Below are 23,519 nucleotides of genomic sequence, written 5' to 3'. Positions count from 1 at the left end.
TACACTTCTCTGAAATTTGCCTACAGATCTGCTCTTCTATTTCTCTCTGACTGTTTTGGGGTCTATAGTACACTCCCAGCAATGTGATTGCTCCTTTTTTTGTTTTTCAATTCTACCCATATGGCTTCATTTGAGGAGCTTTCTAAGATGTCATCCCTCCTTACTGCTGTAATTGATTCCTTGATCAATATTGCAATATCCACTCCTCTTTTACCTCCTTCCCTGTCTCGCCTGAAGACCCTATATCCTGGAATATTGAGCTGCCAATCCTGCCCCTCTCTCAACCATGTCTCTATGACAGCAATGACATCATACTTTCATGTGTTAATTTGTGCCTTCAACTCATCTGCCTTAATAGTCAGACTCCTTGCATTAAAATAAATACCATCCAAGCTTGCCAAACTCCCTTGTGCCTTAACTGGCCTATAATTCCATGCCTTCCAGACTCACTTGTTCTCTCTTCTAATTTTGTCTGTGCACCTCCCCCTGCTGAACCTCCTCTCAGGATCCCATCCCCCTACCAAGTTAGTTTAAACCCTCCCCAACAGCACCAGCAAACCTCCCCGCAAGGATGCTGGTCCCATTCCAGTTCAGGTGCAACCCGTCTGCCTTGTACAGGTCCCACCGCCCCCAGAAACTGTCACAATGTCCCAGAAATCTAAAGCCCTACCTCCTGCACCATCTCTCCAGCCACACATTCATCTGGACTAACCTCTTATTTCTATAGTCACTAGCGCGTTGCACTGGAAGTAATCCAGAGATTAATGCCTTTGAGGTTCTGTTTATTAATCTGCTTCATAGCTCCCTAAATTCTGCTTCCAGGACCTCATCCCTCTTTCTACCTATGTCGTTGGTACCAATATGTACCATGATCTCTGTCTGTTTGCCCTCCCCCTTTAGAATGCCCTGCAGCCATTCAGTGACATCCTTGACCCTGGCACCAGGGAGGCAACATACCATCCTGGAGTCACGTCTATGGCTGCAGAAATGCCTGTCTGTTCCCCTTACTATTGAGTGTCCTCCCATTATTGCTCTTCCCCTCTTTAGGAACCGTCACTCTCACCATTTTCCAACACAGAAAAACGGTTCTCGAGCGAGATGCACCCTGGGGATTTCCTGACTACCTGCCTCACACCTTTCTTCTGACTGATGATCACCCATTCCCTCTCTGTCTTCACTTCCGTAAACTGTGGGGTGACCACGTCTAAAAACGTGCTATCCACGAACCTCTCAGCCTCACAGATGTACCTCAGTGACCCCAGCAGCCCTCAAGCTCTGAAACTCAGAGCTCAAGTAGCTGCAGCTGGTGGCACTTCCTGCACATGTGGTCAGTCAGAGTGCAAGGAGCATTTAGGACTTCCCACATGTTGCAGGCGGTACATAACACGGGACTGAGCTGCCCTACCATGCCTCTCGTTGAAAAAAAACCCTTACTTTAAGTTAAATACAGTAAAAAATACTTTCAATTATTTATGTACTTTAAATAAAAACTTGAACTCTTACCTTTCCTTCGCTTAATCTATTTTAAGCTGGAGAAAAACACTTACCCACTACTCACCAATCAGCTCTCACCTTTGTACTGATGTCACTTTTTGAAGCTTCCCAGCACCCGCGCTGGTTCTGATCTCTCCGCCGCTCTCTTGTGATGTCACTCTTGTTATTTTGAACAAGAACTGACTGCAGGACAACCTTCCCAGACTGCTTCACCACGATGCTGACTGCAGGACACTCTTCCCAGACTGCTTCACTGCGATTCTGACTGCAGGACACTCTTCCCAGACTGCTTCACCGTGATTCTGACTGCAGGACACTCTTCCCAGACTGCTTCACCGCGATGCTGACTGCAGGACACTCTTCCCAGACTGCTTCACCGTGATTCTGACTGCAGGACACTCTTCCCAGACTGCTTCACCGTGATTCTGGCTGCAGGACACTCTTCCCAGACTGCTTCACCGCGATGCTAACTGCAGAACACTCTTCCCAGACTGCTTCACCGTGATTCTGACTGCAGGACACTCTTCCCAGACTGCTTCACTGTGATTCTGACTGCAGGACACTCTTCCCAGACTGCTTCACCGTGATGCTGACTGCAGGACACTCTTCCCAGACTGCTTCACCGCGATGCTGACTGCAGGACACTCTTCCCAGACTGCTTCACCACGATGCTGACTGCAGGACACTCTTCCCAGACTGCTTCACTGCGATTCTGACTGCAGGACACTCTTCCCAGACTGCTTCACCACGATGCTGACTGCAGGACACTCTTCCCAGACTGCTTCACCGCGATGCTGACTGCAGGACACTCTTCCCAGACTGCTTCACTGCGATTCTGACTGCAGGACACTCTTCCCAGGCTGCTTCACTGCGATGCTGATGACAGGATGCTCATCCCAGACTGCTTCACCGTGATGCTGACTGCAGGACACTCTTCCCAGGCTGAGAGTGGTTAGAGGGCCTGAGAGCAGCTTTGAGCTCCCCACCCTCAGGTTATGGCAGTTGCTATCGGCATTAACATGGGACAGGTGCCTGAGGGAAAAGAGAAGTGAACTAATGGGAAGTTTTAAGCAGAATGGAACTGGATTCTCCCAAACTTCTTGCAGAAATTCCTTCCAAATCCTGCAGAAAGATTGCGAGAAATTCCACAGTCAAATTAGTTCCCAAAGATGCACAGTGAATGATATTAATGAAGCAATAACGAGCTGGATTTGGGGCTAATGGGTCTGGAGTTGGGGGGGGGGAGAGGAATCTCTATGGTTATTATGGGATGTCTTCACAGACTGGAGAAATTCAGACTGCGACACTCAGCAACTCAGCCACCCCACTTAATGACCTGTCCCAATTTACATTCCGTTAGCCAAGATCCGAAAGTTGTTTAACGGAAATTTGAGGTGAAATGGCCCACTTTGTAACATCCACCCAGTATGGAGCTGGTCCCAAATCCTCCTGATTCCAAAAATCGCCTGATCCCAAATCCTCCTGATCTCAAAAATCTCCTGATCCCAAAATCCTCCTGATCCTAAATCTTCCTGATCCCGAATCCTCCTGATTCTCAATTCTCCCTGTTCACTGGGAGTTTGATGACACAGCACACTGGGTTATTGTAGATAGGGGTGTGTAAAACACTGCACAGCGTTGGGTTTGAGACCCAGCAGTGTGTAGGGACAGATTTCCTCTCAGTGTTTCTATTTACAGTGCTGGGGGAGTCGACAAGTCTCTCTGGCTGTCAGTGAGATATGGGACAGAGGGATTGGGAGAAATGTGGAGATGGGCAGAGATGTGTCCAGGTTGGCAGCTGCAGCAAAGGGATTTTCCTGGTGCTAAAGTATTATTTTAGCTTCTGACAAAAATATTAAAAGGCTCAAAACAGACAACAAACAAAGCAAAGATTGTTTAAAAGCTTTCACTTCTTTTACTCTCCAGGTGCCCAAGGTATAAACATTTTCACCGGTCGACCCACACAATCTTCACGAGGACCAGCAATGATTTCGTCCCAGCATCCGGAATACTTGTGCTCAGCTCCAGTCTCCGTCAGCTCCAACTCTCCCCAGTATGGCTCGCGGCCCATGCCAGTGCCGGCTTCAAACAGTTACAGTGCTTCCGATACCAACTCCCTGCCGACTGTACCTGCGCAATACAGCGTGTCACCCATATACACAAGCACCCAGAGAGAAGCAGCCACTTCCTACCTGTCCACATCTGCAGGTTCTGATAATCCACCCAAGACTGACTGCAGCAGTCACACTGATGGTTCTATTTCTGTGCTTTCCACCTCACCTGTCTGGGACACATTGGGCAGGTACAGTACCTCTCGTTTCTCTTTGACCAAAGCAACTCCAAAGGGTGTAAAATTCTAATGGAAATTGGGATAGCCATCAACTGCATGAAATGGAATGGGTTTATATGCTCCTTCTCAGCTCTTATCTCTTTGTTATATGTTAGCTGTGATTCAGTGTCTAACTCTCTCACTAGTTTTCCATTGATCGTGGGTTTAAGTCCCGCTCCAGAGACTTGAGCACATGACCCAGGCTGACGCTCTCAATGCTGTACTGAGGGAGTGCTGCACTGTCAGAGGTGTCAGCTTTCGGATTCGCTCTTAAACTAAGGCCCAGTCTGCCCCTTCAGCTGGTTGTGAAATATCCCTGGGCATTATTTCAAAGAAAAACAGTGAAGTTCCTTCCAGAGTCCTGGGCAACTTTTCTCTGTCAGCCAACACTTAAAGAACCCTTCCCACCCCCATCCCCGCCCCCAGATTACCTGGCCATCATCATATTGCTGTTTGTGGGATCTTGCTGTGTACTAAATAGCTGGTGTTCTCTTACATTACAACAGTGACTATTTAACTGCTTAATTGGGTGTAAAGCACTTTGGGAACTCCTGAAGATGTGAAGGTGCCATACAAATGCAAATTCTTTCTTTTCCTTAGTTCCCATTCATTGCTGGGTGATGAAGGAGACACAGGGAGGATTTGTAGATCAGCTGGCAGCACATATGGATCATCGGGATCGTTTGTTAACCTGCAGAGCCCTTATTCTGTCTCCCCCAGCTCGTACAAGAGCTCATTCAGTGACCAACAACTTCATCAGCTTTCCGGCCATCCTGTAGGCTACCAGACTATACCACTCTCCCAGAGGGCAGTGAGCAGCACCACCCAGCAAGCTGCATGTGGCACCATGGGGCACAGGCCTTTGGCGCACCATGGTAAAACAACGCACAAGCTTAAAGAACATCCCAGCAGCTGCCCAGCATCTGCTGCCAGCTCCTTTTCTGATATCCCGATCCTCTTGGTGAATGGAAGCACTCACTACTTGGACCAAGACTCAAACAACTTGAAGAATCGAAGACTTCAGTCCAGCTCTTCAAGTGCACTCAGCCTCCCACTCAATACATGTGCCAGCATTGGACTCCCAAAGGCTTCAAGCTCCACCTCCCTTGAAGGTAAACCAATCAAAGTCCCACTCATTTATTGCCACTTTTACCCTCCAGTAGCCAATCATCCTTTAATTAATAATTTTAAAAATCCCAGAGTCTGAATCTCCTCCTGCCCTATGTCCCATTCCAACCCTCAGCTCTTCCGTCTCTGGGCTACTGGGAAACTCCTTCCCAATCTTCACCTTGCTACATCTCTACTTATCTTAAACTATCTCTTCAAAACCTATTTCTTTGACCACCCCTTCTATCAGCTCCCTCAGCTTGCCCCTCCCTATGACTTAATTTTAATTTATTCTTTTGAGAAGCAACCTGGGATGTTGTATGAAAATCTGCATAACAAGATCTTGATGCTGTTGATATCGGTGCTATTGATAACATTGAAGATGTTGATGGTAATGTTGATGAGCCAAGGCTCCTTTGTCAGCAACTTCCAAAACCACTATCACCTAGAAGGACAAGGGCAGCAGATAGATGGGAACTCCACAATCTACAAGTTCCCCTCCAAGTCACTCACCATCCTGACTTGGAAATACATCGCTGTTCCTTCACTGTCACTGGGTCAAAATCCTGGAACTCCCTCCCTAACAGCACTGTGGGTGTACCTACACCACATGGACTGCAGCGGTTCAAGAAGGCAGCTCACCACCACCTTCTCAAGGGCAACAAGCGATAAATTCTGGCCCAGCCAGCGAAGCCCACATTCCGTGAATGAATAAAAACAAGCATTCATGTCAATGTTGAAGTTGATGATATGGTCATTGTTTCTGGTATTAAAGCTGTTCATGAGGCTGATACACACGCTTGTGCAATTTCTTCAATTTGTTATTAACCAAAATCCCCTCCAACACCCTTGTTCACCCTCTCTTACAGATCTCCCATGTGACATGCAGCCTACAGCTAAATTTGTACTAGATACATCCAAATATTGGTACAAACCAAATCTCAACAGGGATCAAGGTAAGGTTAACACTTCATGTAATTAATGTGACAAGGTATCCAGACTCTGTCTGATTCTGCATCAGATACAACTGTTTAAATTCTCCAGTTTAACATAACCCAGGATTGCCTTTTTGAGCTTGAGCAGCTGTGTGTTTATTACTGAGACTGCCAACTCCATCAGTAGCTCACTGAATAAGTAAACTGCCAGCTCCATTCATGACTCCTCAGATATTAAAGCAGTCCATATCCATATGCAGCAACACTTGGACAATATTCAGGCTTGGACTGATAAGTGACAAATAACATTCACACAAGTGTCAAGCAATGACCATCTCCAACAAGAGAGAATCCAATCATCTCCCCTTGATGTTCAATAGCATTATCAGTGCTGAATCCCCCACTATCAACATCCTGGGAGTTACCATTGACCAGAAACTGAACTGGACTAGCCATATAAATACTGTGGTTACAAGAGCAGGTCAGCAGCGAGGAATCCTGCAGCGAGAAACTCACCTCCTGACTCCCCAAAGCCTGTCCACCATCTACAAGGCACAAGTCAGGAGTGTGATGGAATATTCCCCACTTGCCTGGATGAGTGCAGCTCCCACAACTCAAGAAGCTGGACACCATCCAGGACAAAGCAGCCCAATTGATTGCCACCCTATCCTCAAACATTCACTCCCTCCACCACCTATGCACAGTAACAGCAGTGTGTACCATCTACAAGATGCACTGCAGCAACTCAGCAAGGCTCCTTTGACAGCACCTTCCAAATCAGTGACCTCTATCCTCTAGAAGGACAAGGGCAGCAGATAGATGGGAACACCACCATCTGGAAGTTCCCCTCCAAGTCACTCACCATCCTGACTTGGAAATATATCGCCGTTCCTTCACTATCGCTGGGTCAAAACCCTGGAACTCCCTCCCTAACAGCACTGTGGGTGTACCTACACCACATGGACTGCAGCGGTTCAAGAAGGCAGCTCACCATCACCTTCTCAAGGGTAGTTAGGGATGGGCAACAAATGCTGGCCCAGCCAGCGACATCCATATCCCATGAAAGAATTAAAAATACTGTATCATCATATCATTCAGGACAGCTCCAGATCTCATGCCCAGTTTGTGGTTGTTCACTGAATTCAGTTTCAATGGCAGGAGTGCTACGATTGTTAGTTAGTGAGTGAACAATGAACCAGATTCCTGGTCCTGATCTCTATCCAGTGCCTCCTGCTGGAAAATGCACATGTATGGGATGATGCCATACATAGTTGAATTGCCTTCCAATACTTTTTTCCTGGTACCCCAGCATCTACCCAATCAGGAGTATAAAAGAGACAACTGGTTAAATAACACAAAGGTTGGCAGGAAAGAAATCTCCACATTGTAAACAGTGACTACATTTCAAAAGTACTTTATTGGCTAAGACCCTTTGGGATGTCCTGAAGCTGTGAAAGGCGCTATTTAAATGCAGGACTTTGTTTGCTTATCGTATAGAACTAAGCCATGCTTCAATCTGTTGCAGCTATCAAGATGCTGAAAGATAAGGAGCCAGGTTCATTCATTATTCGAGAAAGCTCCACATATGTTGGCTCATTCGGATTGGCAATGAAAGTACCTGCACCGAATCTCAGGAATCCCGAGGAAAACCCAGGTCTGTGCTCTAAATAATAACAGTACAAATGTACATTTCATATTGTAACACAGAAAATATGCATCATATATTATAATTATGGCACATCTATATTATATGTTATAATAGGGGAGGCCTGCGTTAAATATTATCAGTAAGCACGTGTGTTAAACATTGTAATATCTGTGATTTGTGTGTGATATTACAATGGGACGTGTTAATTATGTATGTATACATTGTAATAGCACTGATTCTTAACAGAGCACCAGGGTTGTATTTAGTAGCTCTGATGAGCATGTATTTAAAACCCAGCTATTGTTTAAACTTGGTCTGCCTTGAAAAGAGAGTTTCTAAAATGACAGAGTGCTGGGCAGGTGACGATAACTCAAAGGGACAGTTAGGTGTTTTGTTTCTCTCCGTAACGAGTGTCATAGTTACTTGTGGTAATAACAGGCAGACCGGTTCCTGCCTGGACAGTCCCAACAAGTAGGCTGACTTACTGGGAGTAGCTGTCAGAAAATCTGAGTGTACAAATCCGATTGAGATGAATGGATGGAAAACAGGATTGTCATGCGTTAAACACTCCGATTTCTGATCCAAAAGGTGAGGTTGTCTTTGGAGCCACAAAATATACCCCCCCCCACCCCCCTGTCTGATGTGGCTATTAAAGCAGGGGTCAGTGGTCAGAGCATCGCACTGAGGGAGGTAGAGAGAGGGAGAAGGAGAGCTAACCCACACTGTGCTGGGTCTCTCTCAGCCATGAGGAGCGAGGGTCCAATTACCTCCTCATTTTCTTGCTTTGGGGCACTAAGGGCCTCAGCTCCCCACTCCGCTGGGATTGCTTATGGTGCTACTAGCATCAGGAGGTCAATTCCCTGGCCTCTGAAATGAAAGTATCTACGATCTAAGGTCAAGAAACAGGGCCAGGCTGCAGGAAGGTCATCGTCATCTGTTTCAATATAAATAAAAGCAAAATACAGCGAGTGCTGGAAACCTGAAACAAAAGCAGAAAATGCTGGAAAAACTCAGCAGGTCTGACAGCATCTGAGGAGGGAGAAACAGAGTTAATGTTTCGAGACCGTGGGTCCCTTCTTCAGAGCTGAAGAGAAGTGAAAATGTGATGAAAGTTATACTGTTTAAGGGGGGAGTTGTGGGGCAGGTGGTGCTGGTCTATCCTTTTACACCCACCACCACCCCCTCTATCCACCCCATCCCACCCCCACAAGGGCCCATATGTTACTCGTTCATGTTGTTTATTTTTCAGAGTGCTGGCCCTTGTTCTGTTATTATCACATTCTGCTTTCTGACCTTTGACACTATCAGCACCTCCTTTAGTCCTGACCACTACCATTAACACCCCTTTTGTCCTTCTGTTCATGACATCCTTGTCAATCTCTCCTTTGCCTCCATCTATCGCTGACCTTCTATCCAGATTCACCACCCCCCACCCCCCCCACCCCTTTAAACAGTATAAATCTCATCACATTTTCACTTCTCTTCAGCCCTGAAGAAGGGTCACACAGACTCGAAACGTTAATCTGTTTCTCTCTCCGCAGATACTGTCAGACCTGCTGAGTTTTTCCAGCATTTTCTGCTTTTGTTTCAGATCATCTATTTCAATACCAGGCTAATCTGAAAGAGAGGATCGACAGACAGAGAAACGAATAGAGATACAGATAGAGCGATGGGCAGAAAGAGACACATTGATAGTTACACAGATAGACAGGTCTGAGAATGAGCGGCGTAATTAGTTATTTAGATAAATATATGATGCAAGCAGAGTAAAAAGGTAGTTAACGTCTCTATTTCTAATCCTCTTCTTTCCTTTCAAACAGATTCTTCCTCTGAGTTGGTGCGCCATTTCCTGATTCAATTCTCCCCGAAAGGAGTGTGTTTGAAAGGGTCTCCCCAGGAGCCCTACTTTGGTAAGGAATGTTACACAGGCTCCAGTTTCAGGGTTTACTGAGGCAATGGGGCTGCGATCAGTTCTCACCCCTGTCAATCTGGGGTTACAGTCTGTATCCCCCAGACCGCTAACTATCCCTTACATTGCACTGAGGGTAACTGAACAATCGGACTGTGAATTTGCTGTGGTAACCGTGGTCTTTGTCCTGTTTGTCTAACAGGGAGCCTGTCAGCCCTTGTATATCAGCATTGCATCTCTGCCATGAGTTTACCGTGCAAACTACACTTACCAAAGGAAGGTGAGGACCAAAATCAGCAAAACTGTCACGATGGAATCGCTGGGGCTGGGACAGGGGTCAGGGCCGGAAAAGGTCAAAGTTAAGGGCCGGGAATGGGTCAAGGCTGGGGACAAGGTCAGACCCAGGTTGGAGTGTTGGCCATGATCAGGGTGGGGTCAGGTCAGGGTCAAGCCAGGATGGGGTCAGGGCTGGTGATGGGGAAAGGTCAGGGGTCAAACAAAGGATGGGGTCAGGGCCCACCTGCTAAGAGCTGCTTTATAGCAATAAAAATCCACATGTGCCTGGCCAACATGGATAATTCACAGCCTTTTATATAATTAAACTGTCTGGACACTGCTTAAACTGGACTGTCCGCCCTGCCTCACACTGACGGTTTGATATGTGTTTACCCTCTACCCTGACCAGCAAGATTATGTTAGAAATCTCTCACTGAGGCACCAAGAGGCAGAATTCGGGCTCCAGGCCAAAGGATCGTGTGCACAGTTACTGAGCTGAGCGCTTTCATTGAGATCGCAGGGCTGTGGTGTGTCCTCAAGGAGAGGAAGAGAAAACCAAAGGCACAAGACACGTGTGGCCCTTGGTCACTCATGTCCAACCAGACAGAGGCCTAACTGCACCCTGACCTCAGCCTGCAAGGAGCTGTCAGCCCTGGTCTTACATTCAGAGTCAGTGGGATATTTATGGAACGATATGGGGGAGGGGGATGGAGGAAGGAGGGGAGAGAGAGATAAAACTTATAGGACCAGTGAGAAACTCTGACCTTTCAGGCCCTGAGAGGTGTCTCTGCTCATTCATTGACCCAGCATTTGTTTATTTTCCAGAAAGTTTAAATGATAAGAACGAAGAAAGTAGTCCTGACTCGACAGACAGCATCACATCACCTCTGAGAAACCGGGGAACAGGTCAGTCTCACACTCACTGAGAAAGCGGGGTACAGGTTAATACCCTCACAATCACTGAGAAAGCGGGGTACAGGTTAATACCCTCACACTCACTGAGAAAGTGGGGTACAGGTTAATACCCTCACAATCACTGAGAAAGCGGGGTACAGGTTAATACCCTCACACTCACTGAGAAAGTGGGGTACAGGTTAATACCCTCACACTCACTGAGAAAGTGGGGTACAGGTTAATACCCTCACAATCACTGAGAAAGTGGGGTACAGGTTAATACCCTCACAATCACTGAGAAAGCAGGGTACAGGTTAATACCCTCACACTCACTGAGAAAGTGCGGTACAGGTTTATACCCTCACACTCACTGAGAAAGTGGGGTACAGGTTTATACCCTCACACTCACTGAGAAAGCGGGGTACAGGTTAATACCCTCACACTCACTGAGAAAGCGGGGCACAGGTTAATACCCTGACAATCACTGAGAAAGCGAGGTACAGGTTTATACCCTGACAATCACTGAGAATGTGGGGTACAGGTTAATACCCTCACACTCACTGAGAAAGCGGGGTACAGGTTAATACCCTCACACTCACTGAGAAAGTGGGGTACAGGTTAATACCCTCACACTCACTGAGAATGTGGGGTACAGGTTAATACCCTCACACTCACTGAGAAAGCAGGGTACAGGTTAATACCCTCACAATCACTGAGAAAGCAGGGTACAGGTTAATACCCTCACACTCACTGAGAAAGTGGGGTACAGGTTAATACCCTCACACTCGCTGAGAATGTGGGGTACAGGTTAATACCCTCACACTCACTGAGAAAGTGGGGTACAGGTTAATACCCTCACAATCACTGAGAAAGCAGGGTACAGGTTAATACCCTCACAATCACTGAGAAAACAGGGTACATGTTAATACCCTCACAATCACTGAGAAAGCGGGGTACAGGTTAATACCCTCACACTCACTGAGAAAGCGGGGTACAGGTTAATACCCTCACAATCACTGAGAAAGCAGGGTACAGGTTAATACCCTCACAATCACTGAGAAAACAGGGTACATGTTAATACCCTCACAATCACTGAGAAAGCGGGGTACAGGTTAATACCCTCACACTCACTGAGAAAGTGGGGTACAGGTTAATACCCTCACACTCACTGAGAATGTGGGGTACAGGTTAATACCCTCACACTTACTGAGAAAGCGGGTTACAGGTTAATACCCTCACAATCACTGAGAAAGCAGGGTACAGGTTAATATCCTCATACTCACTGAGAAAGCGGGGTACAGGTTAATACCCTCACACTCACTGAGAAAGTGGGGTACAGGTTAATACCCTCACACTCACTGAGAAAGTGGGGTACAGGTTAATACCCTCACACTTACTGAGAAAGCAGGGTACAGGTTACTACCCTCACAATCTGTGTCAGCATCAATGAATAAATAACATTGAGGCGAGAGGCATTGTTGGGAGTAAAGAGGAGGCATTTTAAATTTGAGTTTAACGGTGAATAAAGGATCAGCCCCTTGTCAGACATTGATAGATATTAAAGTGGAGCGAGATGTACCTATACCTGTAATGGCTGTTTGATCTGAAAGTGCACACTTTAATTCATTGTCCAAAATCAAAATGGTGCAGATTGTCTATTCCCAAAATCCAGACCTTCTCAAACTTTAGTTCAAAGTTCTGTGCAGGACATTAACAGCTGTTTGAAAACTATGTGACAGAGTTAGTGAAAGTGTTGAGGCTTGTCCTAGGATGCATTTCTCAATCTAATGATTCCTGATTTAGATGCTACAGAGAATAGTTATTTTTGCAGTGACTAGTAACGCCCCACCCTTTTCCACCATCGCCATGGTAACAGTTTGGGCTGTTCCCAGGTGATTGTGGTGCCCCCATTCCTAATGAACAGACAATCTATTTTGTCCAAATGGACTCACAGATTTCCACGTAGCTCGCTGTTGAGGAGTTCCCGGGAAACCTGACACCTCCCCTAAATGTTTCCCACTCATCTTCCGGAGGAGACATTAAACTGAGATCCCATCTGCTCTCTCAGGTGACTGAAAGAACGCCACAGGCCCACTATTTCAAAGGAGAACAGGGGAGCCCTCCCTGTGTCCTGAAGCCAATATGTATCCCTCAACCAGGATCACTAAAACAGGTTATCTGGTCTTTAACACACGGCTGTTATGGGAGCTTGCTGTGTGCAAATTGGTTGCAGTGTTACCTACATTACAACATGGGCTACAGAGAAAAAACACTTCTCATTGGCTGTGAAGTGGTTCGGGATATCCTGTGAATGTGAAAGGTGCTATAGGGATGCAGTTTGTTTTTATTTGGAGAGTCCCTCTGAATCTGGATGTTAATGAGATGTTTCCTTTTTTTCTAGTGTGCTCTGTCCTGTATTTGAACTCCGTGACCATGGAGTCACTGACCGGACCACAAGCTGTCCTTAAAGCAACATCCTCCACTCTGGAAAAGGAACCATTGCCTCAAGCCACCATCGTCCAGTTCAAAGTGTCGGAACAAGGCATCACCCTGACAGACAGCAAGAGGAAGTAAGGAGCTCAACTCACACTGCCGAGCGGGATAAAGACCACCTTGTTTGGGGGATTCCTGTCACCTTCTCGCAGAATTTTATCCTGCAAATTGTGTTTGGGGGTTGGGAGTGTTGATGGTGAGATCCAGAAGATCAGATGAGTGCAGAGTGAGACCTAGTCACTCTTAATTCCCACGTCTCAGTTTCTCAAGTCAGAATCCCAACTGAAGGTGATGAATGGGAGGAGGATATCGGCTCCACTGGAGAACCCATGGAAACACTCCCCAGCAGTGAGTGCCCAGGGAGGGCTTCTCCCAAAAAACCATGGGTACAGGAAGTGGAGGCCTGAGGATTCCTTTGGGACACCTCCCAGCCTCACACAAGTAGATCCTCAGAAAGATCTGAAGCAGCCACTAACCTGGGCCTCTTTTTTACCACGAATCCAATTTGCATCAGATTTCCCAGGTGCAAGCAGCACTGAACATAACTACTGAGGATTCCTGCCAAAGGATTTGACCCACCTCCCGAAATTCAGGAATAGAAGACGCAGCCAGTGAAAAGGTAGCATGAGGGAGGAGTTAAAGACACTGCCACAATTTTAAACTCCCTCCCATCGCCTGCAAGTCCCATTGTCGCTAGTTGGGAGGGAGTTTAAAGTTGGGAGGTTTTGTTTATTCATTTATGGGATGAGGGCTTCGCTGGCTGGGCCAGCATTTGTTGTCCATCCCTAATTGCCCTTGAGAAGGTGGTGGTGAGCCGCTTTCTTGAACCACTGCAGTCCATGTGGTGTAGGTACACCCACAGTGCTGTTAGGGAGTTCCAGGATTTTGACCCAGCGATAGTGAAGGAACAGCGATATATTTCCAAGTCAGGATGGTGAGTGACTTGGAGGGAACTTCCAGGTGGTGGTGTTCCCATCTCCCTGCTGCCCTTGTCCTTCTAGGTGGTAGTGGTTGTGGGCTTGGAAGCTGCTGTCCAAGGAGTCTTGCTGAGTTACTGCAGTGCATCCTGTAGATGGTACACACACTGCTGCTACTGTGCATCAGTGATGGAGGGAGTGAATGTTTGTGGATGTGGTGCCAATCAAGTGGGCTGCTTTGTCCTGGATGGTGTTGAGATTCTTCAGTGTTGTAGGAGCTGCACTCATCCAGGCAAGTGGGGAATATTCCATCACACTCCTGACTTGTGCCTTGTAGATGGTGGACAGGATTTGGGGAGTCTGGAGGTGAGTTACTCACTGCAGAATTCCTAGCCTCTGACCTGCTCTTGTAGCCACAGTATTTATATGGCTAGTCCAGTTCAGTTTCTGGTCAATGGTAACCCCCAGGATGTTGATAGTGGGGGATTCAGCAACGCTAATGTCATTGAATGTTAAGGGGCGATGGTTAAATTCTCTCTTGTTGGAGATGGTCATTGCCTGAAACTTGTGTGGCATGAAGGTTACTTGTCACTTATCAGCCCAATTCTCCTAACCCAGTGCACTGAGTCTAGCTGTAGAACCCCAAGGATACTCTGATGAAGATTGACTAACTCAGCCCAGGCCTGGAATTGATTTTTGATGTTGGGCTGTGAGTATCACCTTGATTGAGTCACCCGGTAGCTTTGGGAGAGGAGTTACATGCAGGGTGACCGAGGATGGCAGGCTCTTTTCCTGGAAGGACATCTCTGGCAAGGACAGAGTAGATAGTCAGAAGTTTTTTCCTAGGGTGGAAGTTTTTTCCTAGGTGGTCCCCTAGGGGACATAGATTTAAGGAGAGGAGAAAACTTTAGAGGTTTTTTATGCAGAGGGTAGTGAGTGTCTGGAATTCGCTGCCAGAGGAGGTGGTGGAAGTAGGTACGATAGTGGTGTTTAAGAGGCAGCTTGACAAATACATGAATAGGATGGGAATAGAGGGATACCGACCCCGGAAGCGTAAAATGTTTTAGTTTGACAGGCAATATGATCGGCGCAGGCTTGGAGAGCCGAAGGGCCTGTTCCTGTGCTGTACTTTTCTTTGTTCTTTGTTCTTTGACATTAGTGCACAGGTTGGGTTTTATGACAATCGGATAATGATGGTACGGCCCCTTGAATCACCACATTTATCTGATTCAGTTGCACAACTTGCCCTGGTGTTATTTGACATCAGGACTCCTGTGTTGCCAACCCAGTTTCAGAACCACTCTGATCCCATACCTCCCTGGCCAGCTCTGATGCTTCACCACCTGAAGATGATTGTTTTAAACAAAATTCAATCTTCCTCCTTATTGCAAAGTGCCCTCAGCTCAATGAAGATCAAACCATCTTCAGCTGCTTCATCAATGACCTTCTTTCCATCATAAGGTCAGAAGTGGGGATGTTCACTGATGATTGCACAATGTTCAGCACCATTCGCGACTCCTCAGATACTGAAGCAGTCCGTGTCCAAATGGAGCAAGACCTGGACAATATCCAGGTTTGGGCTGACAAGTGGCAAGTAACAGTCACGCCACACAAGTTTCAGGCAATGACCATCAACAAAAGAGAATCTAACCATCTAACCATGAAACGGGCAGCTAATTAATACGGCCCTCTGCCCAAGACTCTGAGAGTAATGGAATGCGATCAGTAGTTGGAGTGAGTTACCACAGGGGGTGGGTAAAGCTGGGAGATTAGGCACAGCTGGAGAGGCTGGGAGCCTGGGGGTGGTGGGAGGCGGGGGGGGGGGTCGATGAGCTCCAATGGGCTGAATAGCCTGCTTCATCCGAAACCCTCTCTTTAGATCTTCAATCTTGTTAAACTTCAACTTGAGATTTTTCCAGTTGTATTTCCAAGGTGTCAATCAGCAGAGAACTGGTCACTTTGACGGTTTCACTTTTAGTGGTCAATATGGTTGGATTGTGTTCGAGGTGATGTGAAGCTGCATTAACTCCTTCTGCTTTTCCTTAAAGACTTTTCTTCAGGCGACACTATCCTGGCAGTTCTGTCAATCACTGTGGCCTGGACCCCCTGCAAAGGAAGTAAGTCAATAATCTGCATGTTTGTGTGGGTACAGTCTGCAATGCCGCTGCTAAGTGTGCGATAGATAATCCTTAAACCACACCCAACCACAGCTAAATGCTAAACACCTGGGGAACGAGCTGAGATTGGATCTAAATCACTCACTCAGAAAGGATGGGGGAAGCATATTTGGGAAGAGGAAACTGCAGTTCAGGCGCTGTTGACTGAAGATAGTTAAAGGCATTATTAAACCTAAGGAAGTGAATTTAAACACAGAACTGAGGTCATTGCAAAGAGCTCCACCTGGCTTAATGACTGTTCCTCTGCAGGGGCCCAGACCCCTTCCTCTGTCAAACGCATCAAGTGTGTTCAAAGCAAAAGCACTTCAAGGAAAATGACTAATTCCTTTTGAAAGTGCCTGAAGGAGATTTCTGTATAGGTAGCCTGACATGCTTACAGAGAAACCAGCAGTGATTAATCAGTGATTCATGATAAGTGTTACACACTGAGATAACACCATCCAATCCGGGGGAAAGGAGCGCATCTTTCATTAATGAAAGAAGGAGTTGCATTTGTATAGCACCTTTCACAACTTCAGGAAGTCCCAAAGCACTTTACAAAGTATTTTCCGAGCGTAGTCACTGTTGTAATGTTGGAAATGCAGCAGCCAGTTTACATACAGTAAGATCCCACAAACAACACTCTGATGTTAGTGTTTCTCACACACCGGTGCAGACTCGATGGGCCGAAGGGCCTCTTCTGCACTGTGTGAATCTGTGATTCCATCTGTGATAAGGACCTAGATAATCTATTCCGATTGCTGGCTGAGGGATAAATATTGATCCCCGGGGAACTGGGGAGCTCTCCTGTACCCTTCTTCAAATGGTGCAGAGGAGCCTCAGTTTGTGTCCCCACAGTGCTGCACAGGGAGGTAGTTTCAAACATAGCAACACAAGCTGCCGCCTGTCACTGACATCCCACAGATTGGTAACTTGGCCAGAATTGGTTTTGAAATAACCAATTAATCATCATCAAACAGCAGAGGATCTTTTCCTGCCATTTCCCAGCAGTGAGGTGTCTGCTGTGTTTAACAATCCATAGAACATCGACATTTCTAGATTTAAAAAGACCAGGGTCCATTTAATTCACCTCTACCACTTGCAGTCACACGATCCTGTGATAATGGAGTTCTTGACCATTCACAGTGATCAACCCATATCGATGATTCCACCGCAGACCCAGGCAGGAGGTGAGGGAAACCCCCCCCACCGATGATGGAGAGATTTGGGAAGCAGAGATTGACTCCGCATACGTTCGTCCTGAGCACAGTCCACTCACCGCACACCATAACCCAAATTATCAACATGCTGCATCCCAAAATGTTAATCTCGGAAAGAAATCTGCAGAATGAATCCGTACATTCCCACTATTTCCTTCCCAATTGATCACTCATTCACTGAGAATAATATTTCCACAGATTAGTTTTAGTGTTTAAAGTTGTTGACGAATTGCAGAGTCCGGGTTCCCACAGCGTTCCCTCAGTTTGGATCTGTTAACAGCACCCTGATTGCTGACTCACACTGGGTTCAAACCCCTCCCAGAACCAGAGCCTGATCAGCCTGTGTGACAATCGCAGTTATAACCAATCCAGCTGGGCCAGGCTAGTGAACTACATCAGCTCGTTTCAGTCAATGTAACCTAGAAACCCTTCATAACTGAGGGAAAGTCAGCTTTGTCCAACGTTCTATAACTTGCTCTTACAGTCGAGGTGTTAAGAAGTTAATTCTCCTGCGCCCCAGTATTGGAGAGAGGGGTGTGAGGTGAACTCTCTGTTGTTCACTAACATTGTCAACGGGGAATTTCTGCACCAATGTTCCTCAACCAATCCTATCACACATAGGATTCACTAAGCACTCAGTGCATTGATGTTTGTGGGATCTTGCTGTGTTGCATTTGCCTCCATAGCAACAGCCAAAGTAATTCATTGCACACAGGTGAACCTGTTAAAAACGGCAACAGAACCTATGGTCTGAATTTTGTGTTTGTTGGACATGCACGATTAACCCCCCGACTGTGATCTTACGCTGGCTGGACAATTCGCGGCCAGGCCAGCGTGAAATGTGCCCAGAGAAAGGCTCTGCACTGTCAGTGAGGGGTCGATGTCACCATGGGTGCTGGTGAGCACTCCAAGAGGTCTCCATGAGGCTCCTCAGGGAGCTGCAGACCGGAAAATAATAAGAGAAAGCACAAGAATGCTGCAAACTATGTCCATGCAGCACAATCAAGCACCTGAAAGCAGGCCTCATATATAAAAAAAACAATCCCCCGGATATTCCTTTTATTTTAAATCCTAACGGAGATTTCATCCCGCCCTTGGATCACGTTTCATCAAAATTGCAAAGCCCACCTGGTCGATTGGCCCATCCACCAACTGTGAGATTCCGTGGGCCACCAGAAAAATCGCAGACAGTTGGGACGTTAATGGGCTTAACTGCCCACTTGGTTGTCGGCTGGCGCTCTTCTGACTTTTGCTCTTGCCCACCGAGTGGGGTAGCGAGCGAGTGCGGGATTCCATGCCTGTCCAGGTCGGGCGAGTGCCCTCCCACGAGATGTAACCCTCTGACCCCGTGTGTTAATCCAGAGTTTCTGAAAGATATTTATATCGTCCCCTTTTGCTTTTTTCCAGATGGCGCAAGGATAATGAACCTTCCAGGTAAGAATCTGCTCCAAGAACAATCTCCGATTAGTGCGAGAGCTGTTTTATTCCCCAGCCTGAAGCAGGCCTGTCCGGTGGAGGTTTGGAGGGGGATTTGGGCCAGTTTTGCACCTTGTTTGTGTTTAGACTCAATCGACATTGCCGGACCAGACCCGGGGGGTGGGGGGGGGGATCTCGGACCCAAACCCCATCTTCACCTCAACATCATTCCTGCTGGGTGGGGGTGGGAGGGGGCTGCTCAGTGTCTCTGTTCGGACATGGCGTTAGCGAATTGTCTCCCACTTTATTAGACAGCAACGATTCATTTCGCAAATCAAACTGGCCAATAAGGGCAGGTGATTCACTCACACATTCATTGTGAACCCATTGGGAGGTGGGGGGGTGGGGGGGGGTGGCGAATCCTCCCCTCTGTGTGCTGTAGGTCAAAGGGCAGCTGCCCAAATTGGTGAGGAGCTGCTGTCCCACCGGTGCGGAGCATCTCTGTACGACAGGGAGTGTCCGTGCTGACAGACTGAGCAGCTCCTGGACGACCAGCCACATGGGTTACCTTTCAACCCTCCCCTTCGGCAAACCTGTCTCCCAGTCAGGCAACACCTCCTGCCAATGAGTGAATGGGGGACACCAGCATTGTGACTGGCCAGAAACAGGTCCAGAGGGACAGGGGGAGGCCATTCAGCCCCTCAAGCCTGTTCTGCCGCTTAATTAAATCATGGCTGTTGCGTATTTCAAATCCATCTACCTTCCTTGGTTCTGTAACCTTTCACTCTATTCTCCAACAAAAACCCACCAACATCTAACTTTCCAGAAAGTTATAATCAGCATCTTTAAAGGGTTTCAAACAGAGCTGGTGTTGGCAGGAAACAACTCCAACCAATCAATTAGGGTGAAATGCCTGCCCCTTTAATTCTTCCCCCCACCCCTCCCCTCTTCCCCCTCCCCCGCCTTGCCTGCCCACCTCATCTTTGCTCTCGTGCCTGTACCTTGGTGGAAATTAGGATCAGGGTCTGTGAAAACAGATTGACTGAGCGTGGGATGTTAAAAGGTTCAAATTATTCTGACAGACTTGGGTATTTTCTGTTGGAGAGTGAATGGTGGCTAGCAAGCCAACTGTGTGAAATCAAATACTGATTACAGAATGTTCCTGTGAAATTCGCTGCCCCTTTAAATATACTCCACCAATCCAGACCAAGAACACAAAATGGGCTTGGCTGAGAGCCCAGAAATCTGTTAGAAGACTGAAACACTTGAGCCCCAGGGAAAATAGTGCTTGATTGACAGCTTTGGCTCTTTGATCTATGCTGTCAATTTCACAATATTTATTTGCACAAGGTTAAGAGGCTTCATGTGCTTGCAGTTTCGGGTATTGATACTTTAAAAAGGGTCTGGATGATTGACACTTTTACTGGGCTGCAGTAAAGAGGGGTCTTTTTTAAGGAAGTTGAAAGTTATTAATGAAAGACTGCTTTTAAAGCTTTATTTTTACACAATCCTATTGTCACTATATGGTTTGGTTCATTGGTTCTATACAGTGTACAGTGGGTGAATGGGCATGGAAACTCCATAGCTTGGCATGGAGGGGAATGTAGGTCCATAGGGATAGGGGATATGAGATGTCAAGGATGGAGCATGGGGAACGTGTGGGGGCTGAAGGGGTGTGAGAGGTGAGGGCTGAGGGCCTTACCTCTGTCATTATTGCTGGTATGAAGTCCCAGGGCACCAAGGCAGGCCTTTTAAACAGGCCGTCTCCGCACCCCACTGCCCCTGGGACCCTCCAATCTTTTACTAGGTCGGCTGACCCAACTCCAGCCTGCACCCCCCAGACCCAAAACACATCCCCCAGCCCCCAACACACACCCCCCCTCCCCCACCACACAACCCCCCTCCCCCACCACACACCCCCTCCCCCACCACACACACCCCCCCTCCCCCACCACACACCCCCCTCCCCCAACACACACACCCCCCCTCCCCCACCACACATCCCTTCCCCCACCACACACATCCCCTCCCCCACCACACACACCCCCTCCCCCACCACACACCCCCCAGCCCCCACCACACACCCCCCCTCCCCCACCACACACCCTCCTCCCCCACCACACACACACCCCCTCCCCCACCACACCCCCCCTCCCCCACCACACACCCCCCAGCCCCCAACACACACCCCCCCTCCCCCACCACACACACCCCCCTTCCCCCACCACACACCCCCCTCCCCCACCACACACCCCCCTCCCCCACCACACACCCCCCCCTCCCCCACCACACACCCCATCCCCCACCACACACCCCCCCTCCCCCACCACACACCCCCCCTCCCCCACCACACACCCCCTCCCCCACCACACACCCCCCCTCCCCCACCACACATCCCCTCCCCCACCACACACCCCCCTCCCCCACCACACACCCCCCTCCCCCACCACACACCCCCTCCCCCACCACACACACCCCCCCTCCCCCACCACACATCCCCTCCCCCACCACACACCCCCCTCCCCCACCACACACCCCCCCTCCCCCACCACACACACCCCCTCCCCCAACACACACCCCATCCCCCAACACACACCCCCTCCCCCACCACACACCCCCTCCCCCACCACACACCCCATCCCCCACCACACACCCCCCCTCCCCCACCACACACACCCCCTCCCCCAACACACACCCCATCCCCCACCACACACCCCCCCCCCCCCCACCACCCACCCCCCCCCCCCCCACCACACACCCCCCTCCCCCACCACACACCCCCCCCTCCCCCACCACACATCCCCCTCCCCCAACACACACCCCCTCCCCCACCACACACCCCCTCCCCCACCACACACACCCCCTCCCCCACCACACACACCCCCTCCCCCACCACACACACCCCCTCCCCCACCACACACCCCATCCCCCACCACACACCCCCCCTCCCCCACCACACACCCCCCCTCCCCCACCACACACCCCATCCCCCAACACACACCCCCCCCTCCCCCACCGTATTTGGGGGGTATTTTCTCCTGAGGACAGGAGGCTGAGTCAGGCCTTTTCCTGACTCCCTCTCTCTGCTTCAGATGGACAATCAGCCCTGACCATTTATTTGTAAAGAAAATTTTGAGTTTGTTTTTATTTATTTTGAATATGGGATGTCGTTAGGATTCATTTTTAAATTTTATTTTTAGGATCTTTGCATTTGTGGCAAAGAAACAAAGCAGCTCCTCAGAAAATGTCTGTCACCTGTTTGCGGAGTTTGAGCAGGATCATTCTGCACATTTCATCATCAACCATGTGTCCAAGATTCTACTGGAGCCACACAGAATGTGACCAAACAGAGAGGCCCTGGGTCATTTCAAAGGATCTTCATGTGTACCCTGGCTGTGTTGGTACCTTGGCCATTGTTGCCGATCTGTGTCACTCAGTCCTGGAGGCTGATGCACAGGAGTTGAACTGTCTCATGTCCTCAGTCAAAACTGGGACACAGATCACAGATGTCGGAGAGATTCATTGAAGGCTTCCAGAATTCTAGCAGTTGCCTTTTGCTTTTAACAAATACAGCCAGACGCTGAGGGAGTCACTGAGGGATCTTTCACTGAGTGCAGGCCTCAGACCCTTTGTGTACCGGAGGCTGTACTGAAACACTTCTCTATTGCTGCCTCTGTATCAGTGAGTGGAAAGTGTGCAGTTTTTTTTTACCAGGTCTTTTATACAGCAAACCACAACATCTGTTTCCTACATTGCAGCATCAACAATGTAAAATATACCAAATGAAAACTGTTCTACATCCGACAGCATTATCACATCAACATAACATTAGCAATGTTCCTTCCTTGTTCTGTTGACCCGCTCTGTTCTTTCTTTCCCAGTTCGTCAAAGCTTCACATTCCCTCTTCACCCAGGATGGTGATGAAATCAAGGTTCAGTCATTCATTTGTCTTAACCGTGAAATTATTTCTCCTCATTCTTCAATCCCTCCCTCCTACAGTCAACAAACATCAAAACTTCACCTTAACATTTATTCATTCATGTGATGTGGGTGTCACTGGCTGGGCCAGCATTTATTGCCCATCCCTAACTGCCCTTGAGAAGGTGGTGGTGAGCTGCCTTCTTGAACCGCTGCAGTCCATGTGGTGTAGGTACACCCACAGCGCTGTTAGGGAGGGAATTTGATCCAGCAAAAGTGAAGGAACAGCGATATATTTCCAAGTCAGGATGGTGAGTGACTTGGAGGGGAACTTCCAGGTGGTTGTGTTCCCATCTATCTGCTGCCCTTGTCCTTCTAGATGGTAGTGGTCGTGGGTTTGGAAGATGCTCTCTAAGGAGGCAGTGCATCTTGTAGATGGTACACACTGCTGCTATTGTGCATCGGTGATGGAGGGAGTTAATGTTTGTGGATGTGGTGCCAATCAAGTGGGCTGCTTTGTCCTGGATGGTGTCAAGCTTCCTGAGTGTGTGGGAGCTGCACTCATCTAGGCAAGTGGGGAGTATTCCATCACCCTCCTGACTTGTGCCTTGTAGATGGTGGACAGGCTTTGGGGAGTCAGGAGGTGGGTTACTCGTCGCAGGATTCTGAGCCTCTGACCTGCTCTTGTAGTCACAGTATTTATATGGCTGGTCCAGTTCAGTTTCTGGTCAATGGTAACCCCCAGGATGTTGATAGGAGTTGCTGCAGGATGTCCCTGGTATGTTAACCTCATCCCATCGCTGTCC

The 23,519-nt window shown here is 48.3% G+C and overlaps 1 protein-coding gene across 1 annotated transcript in view; it reads left to right on the top strand.

Annotated features, from left to right (window-relative positions):
- Positions 1 to 22,947, top strand: part of LOC121269097 (tensin-4-like) — a 47,146-nt gene extending 24,199 nt beyond the window's left edge. Inside the window, exons 5-15 of the mRNA XM_041173560.1 lie at positions 3,421 to 3,796; positions 4,424 to 4,935; positions 5,800 to 5,886; positions 7,391 to 7,519; positions 9,334 to 9,423; positions 9,625 to 9,702; positions 10,524 to 10,604; positions 12,994 to 13,162; positions 16,051 to 16,119; positions 18,786 to 18,812; positions 21,995 to 22,947. Of these exons, the coding sequence (XP_041029494.1) occupies positions 3,421 to 3,796; positions 4,424 to 4,935; positions 5,800 to 5,886; positions 7,391 to 7,519; positions 9,334 to 9,423; positions 9,625 to 9,702; positions 10,524 to 10,604; positions 12,994 to 13,162; positions 16,051 to 16,119; positions 18,786 to 18,812; positions 21,995 to 22,136 (1,760 nt within the window). The 3' untranslated portion in view covers positions 22,137 to 22,947. The remainder of the gene's footprint in view (positions 1 to 3,420; positions 3,797 to 4,423; positions 4,936 to 5,799; positions 5,887 to 7,390; positions 7,520 to 9,333; positions 9,424 to 9,624; positions 9,703 to 10,523; positions 10,605 to 12,993; positions 13,163 to 16,050; positions 16,120 to 18,785; positions 18,813 to 21,994) is intronic.
- Positions 22,948 to 23,519: the final 572 nt, after the last annotated feature.

The sequence above is a fragment of the Carcharodon carcharias genome, chromosome 23 (genome assembly GCF_017639515.1).
Source record: "Carcharodon carcharias isolate sCarCar2 chromosome 23, sCarCar2.pri, whole genome shotgun sequence".
NCBI classification, from domain to species: Eukaryota; Metazoa; Chordata; class Chondrichthyes; order Lamniformes; family Lamnidae; genus Carcharodon; species Carcharodon carcharias.
Note: the sequence above shows the minus strand (reverse complement) of the source record. Positions and strands in the feature narration are given on the sequence as shown.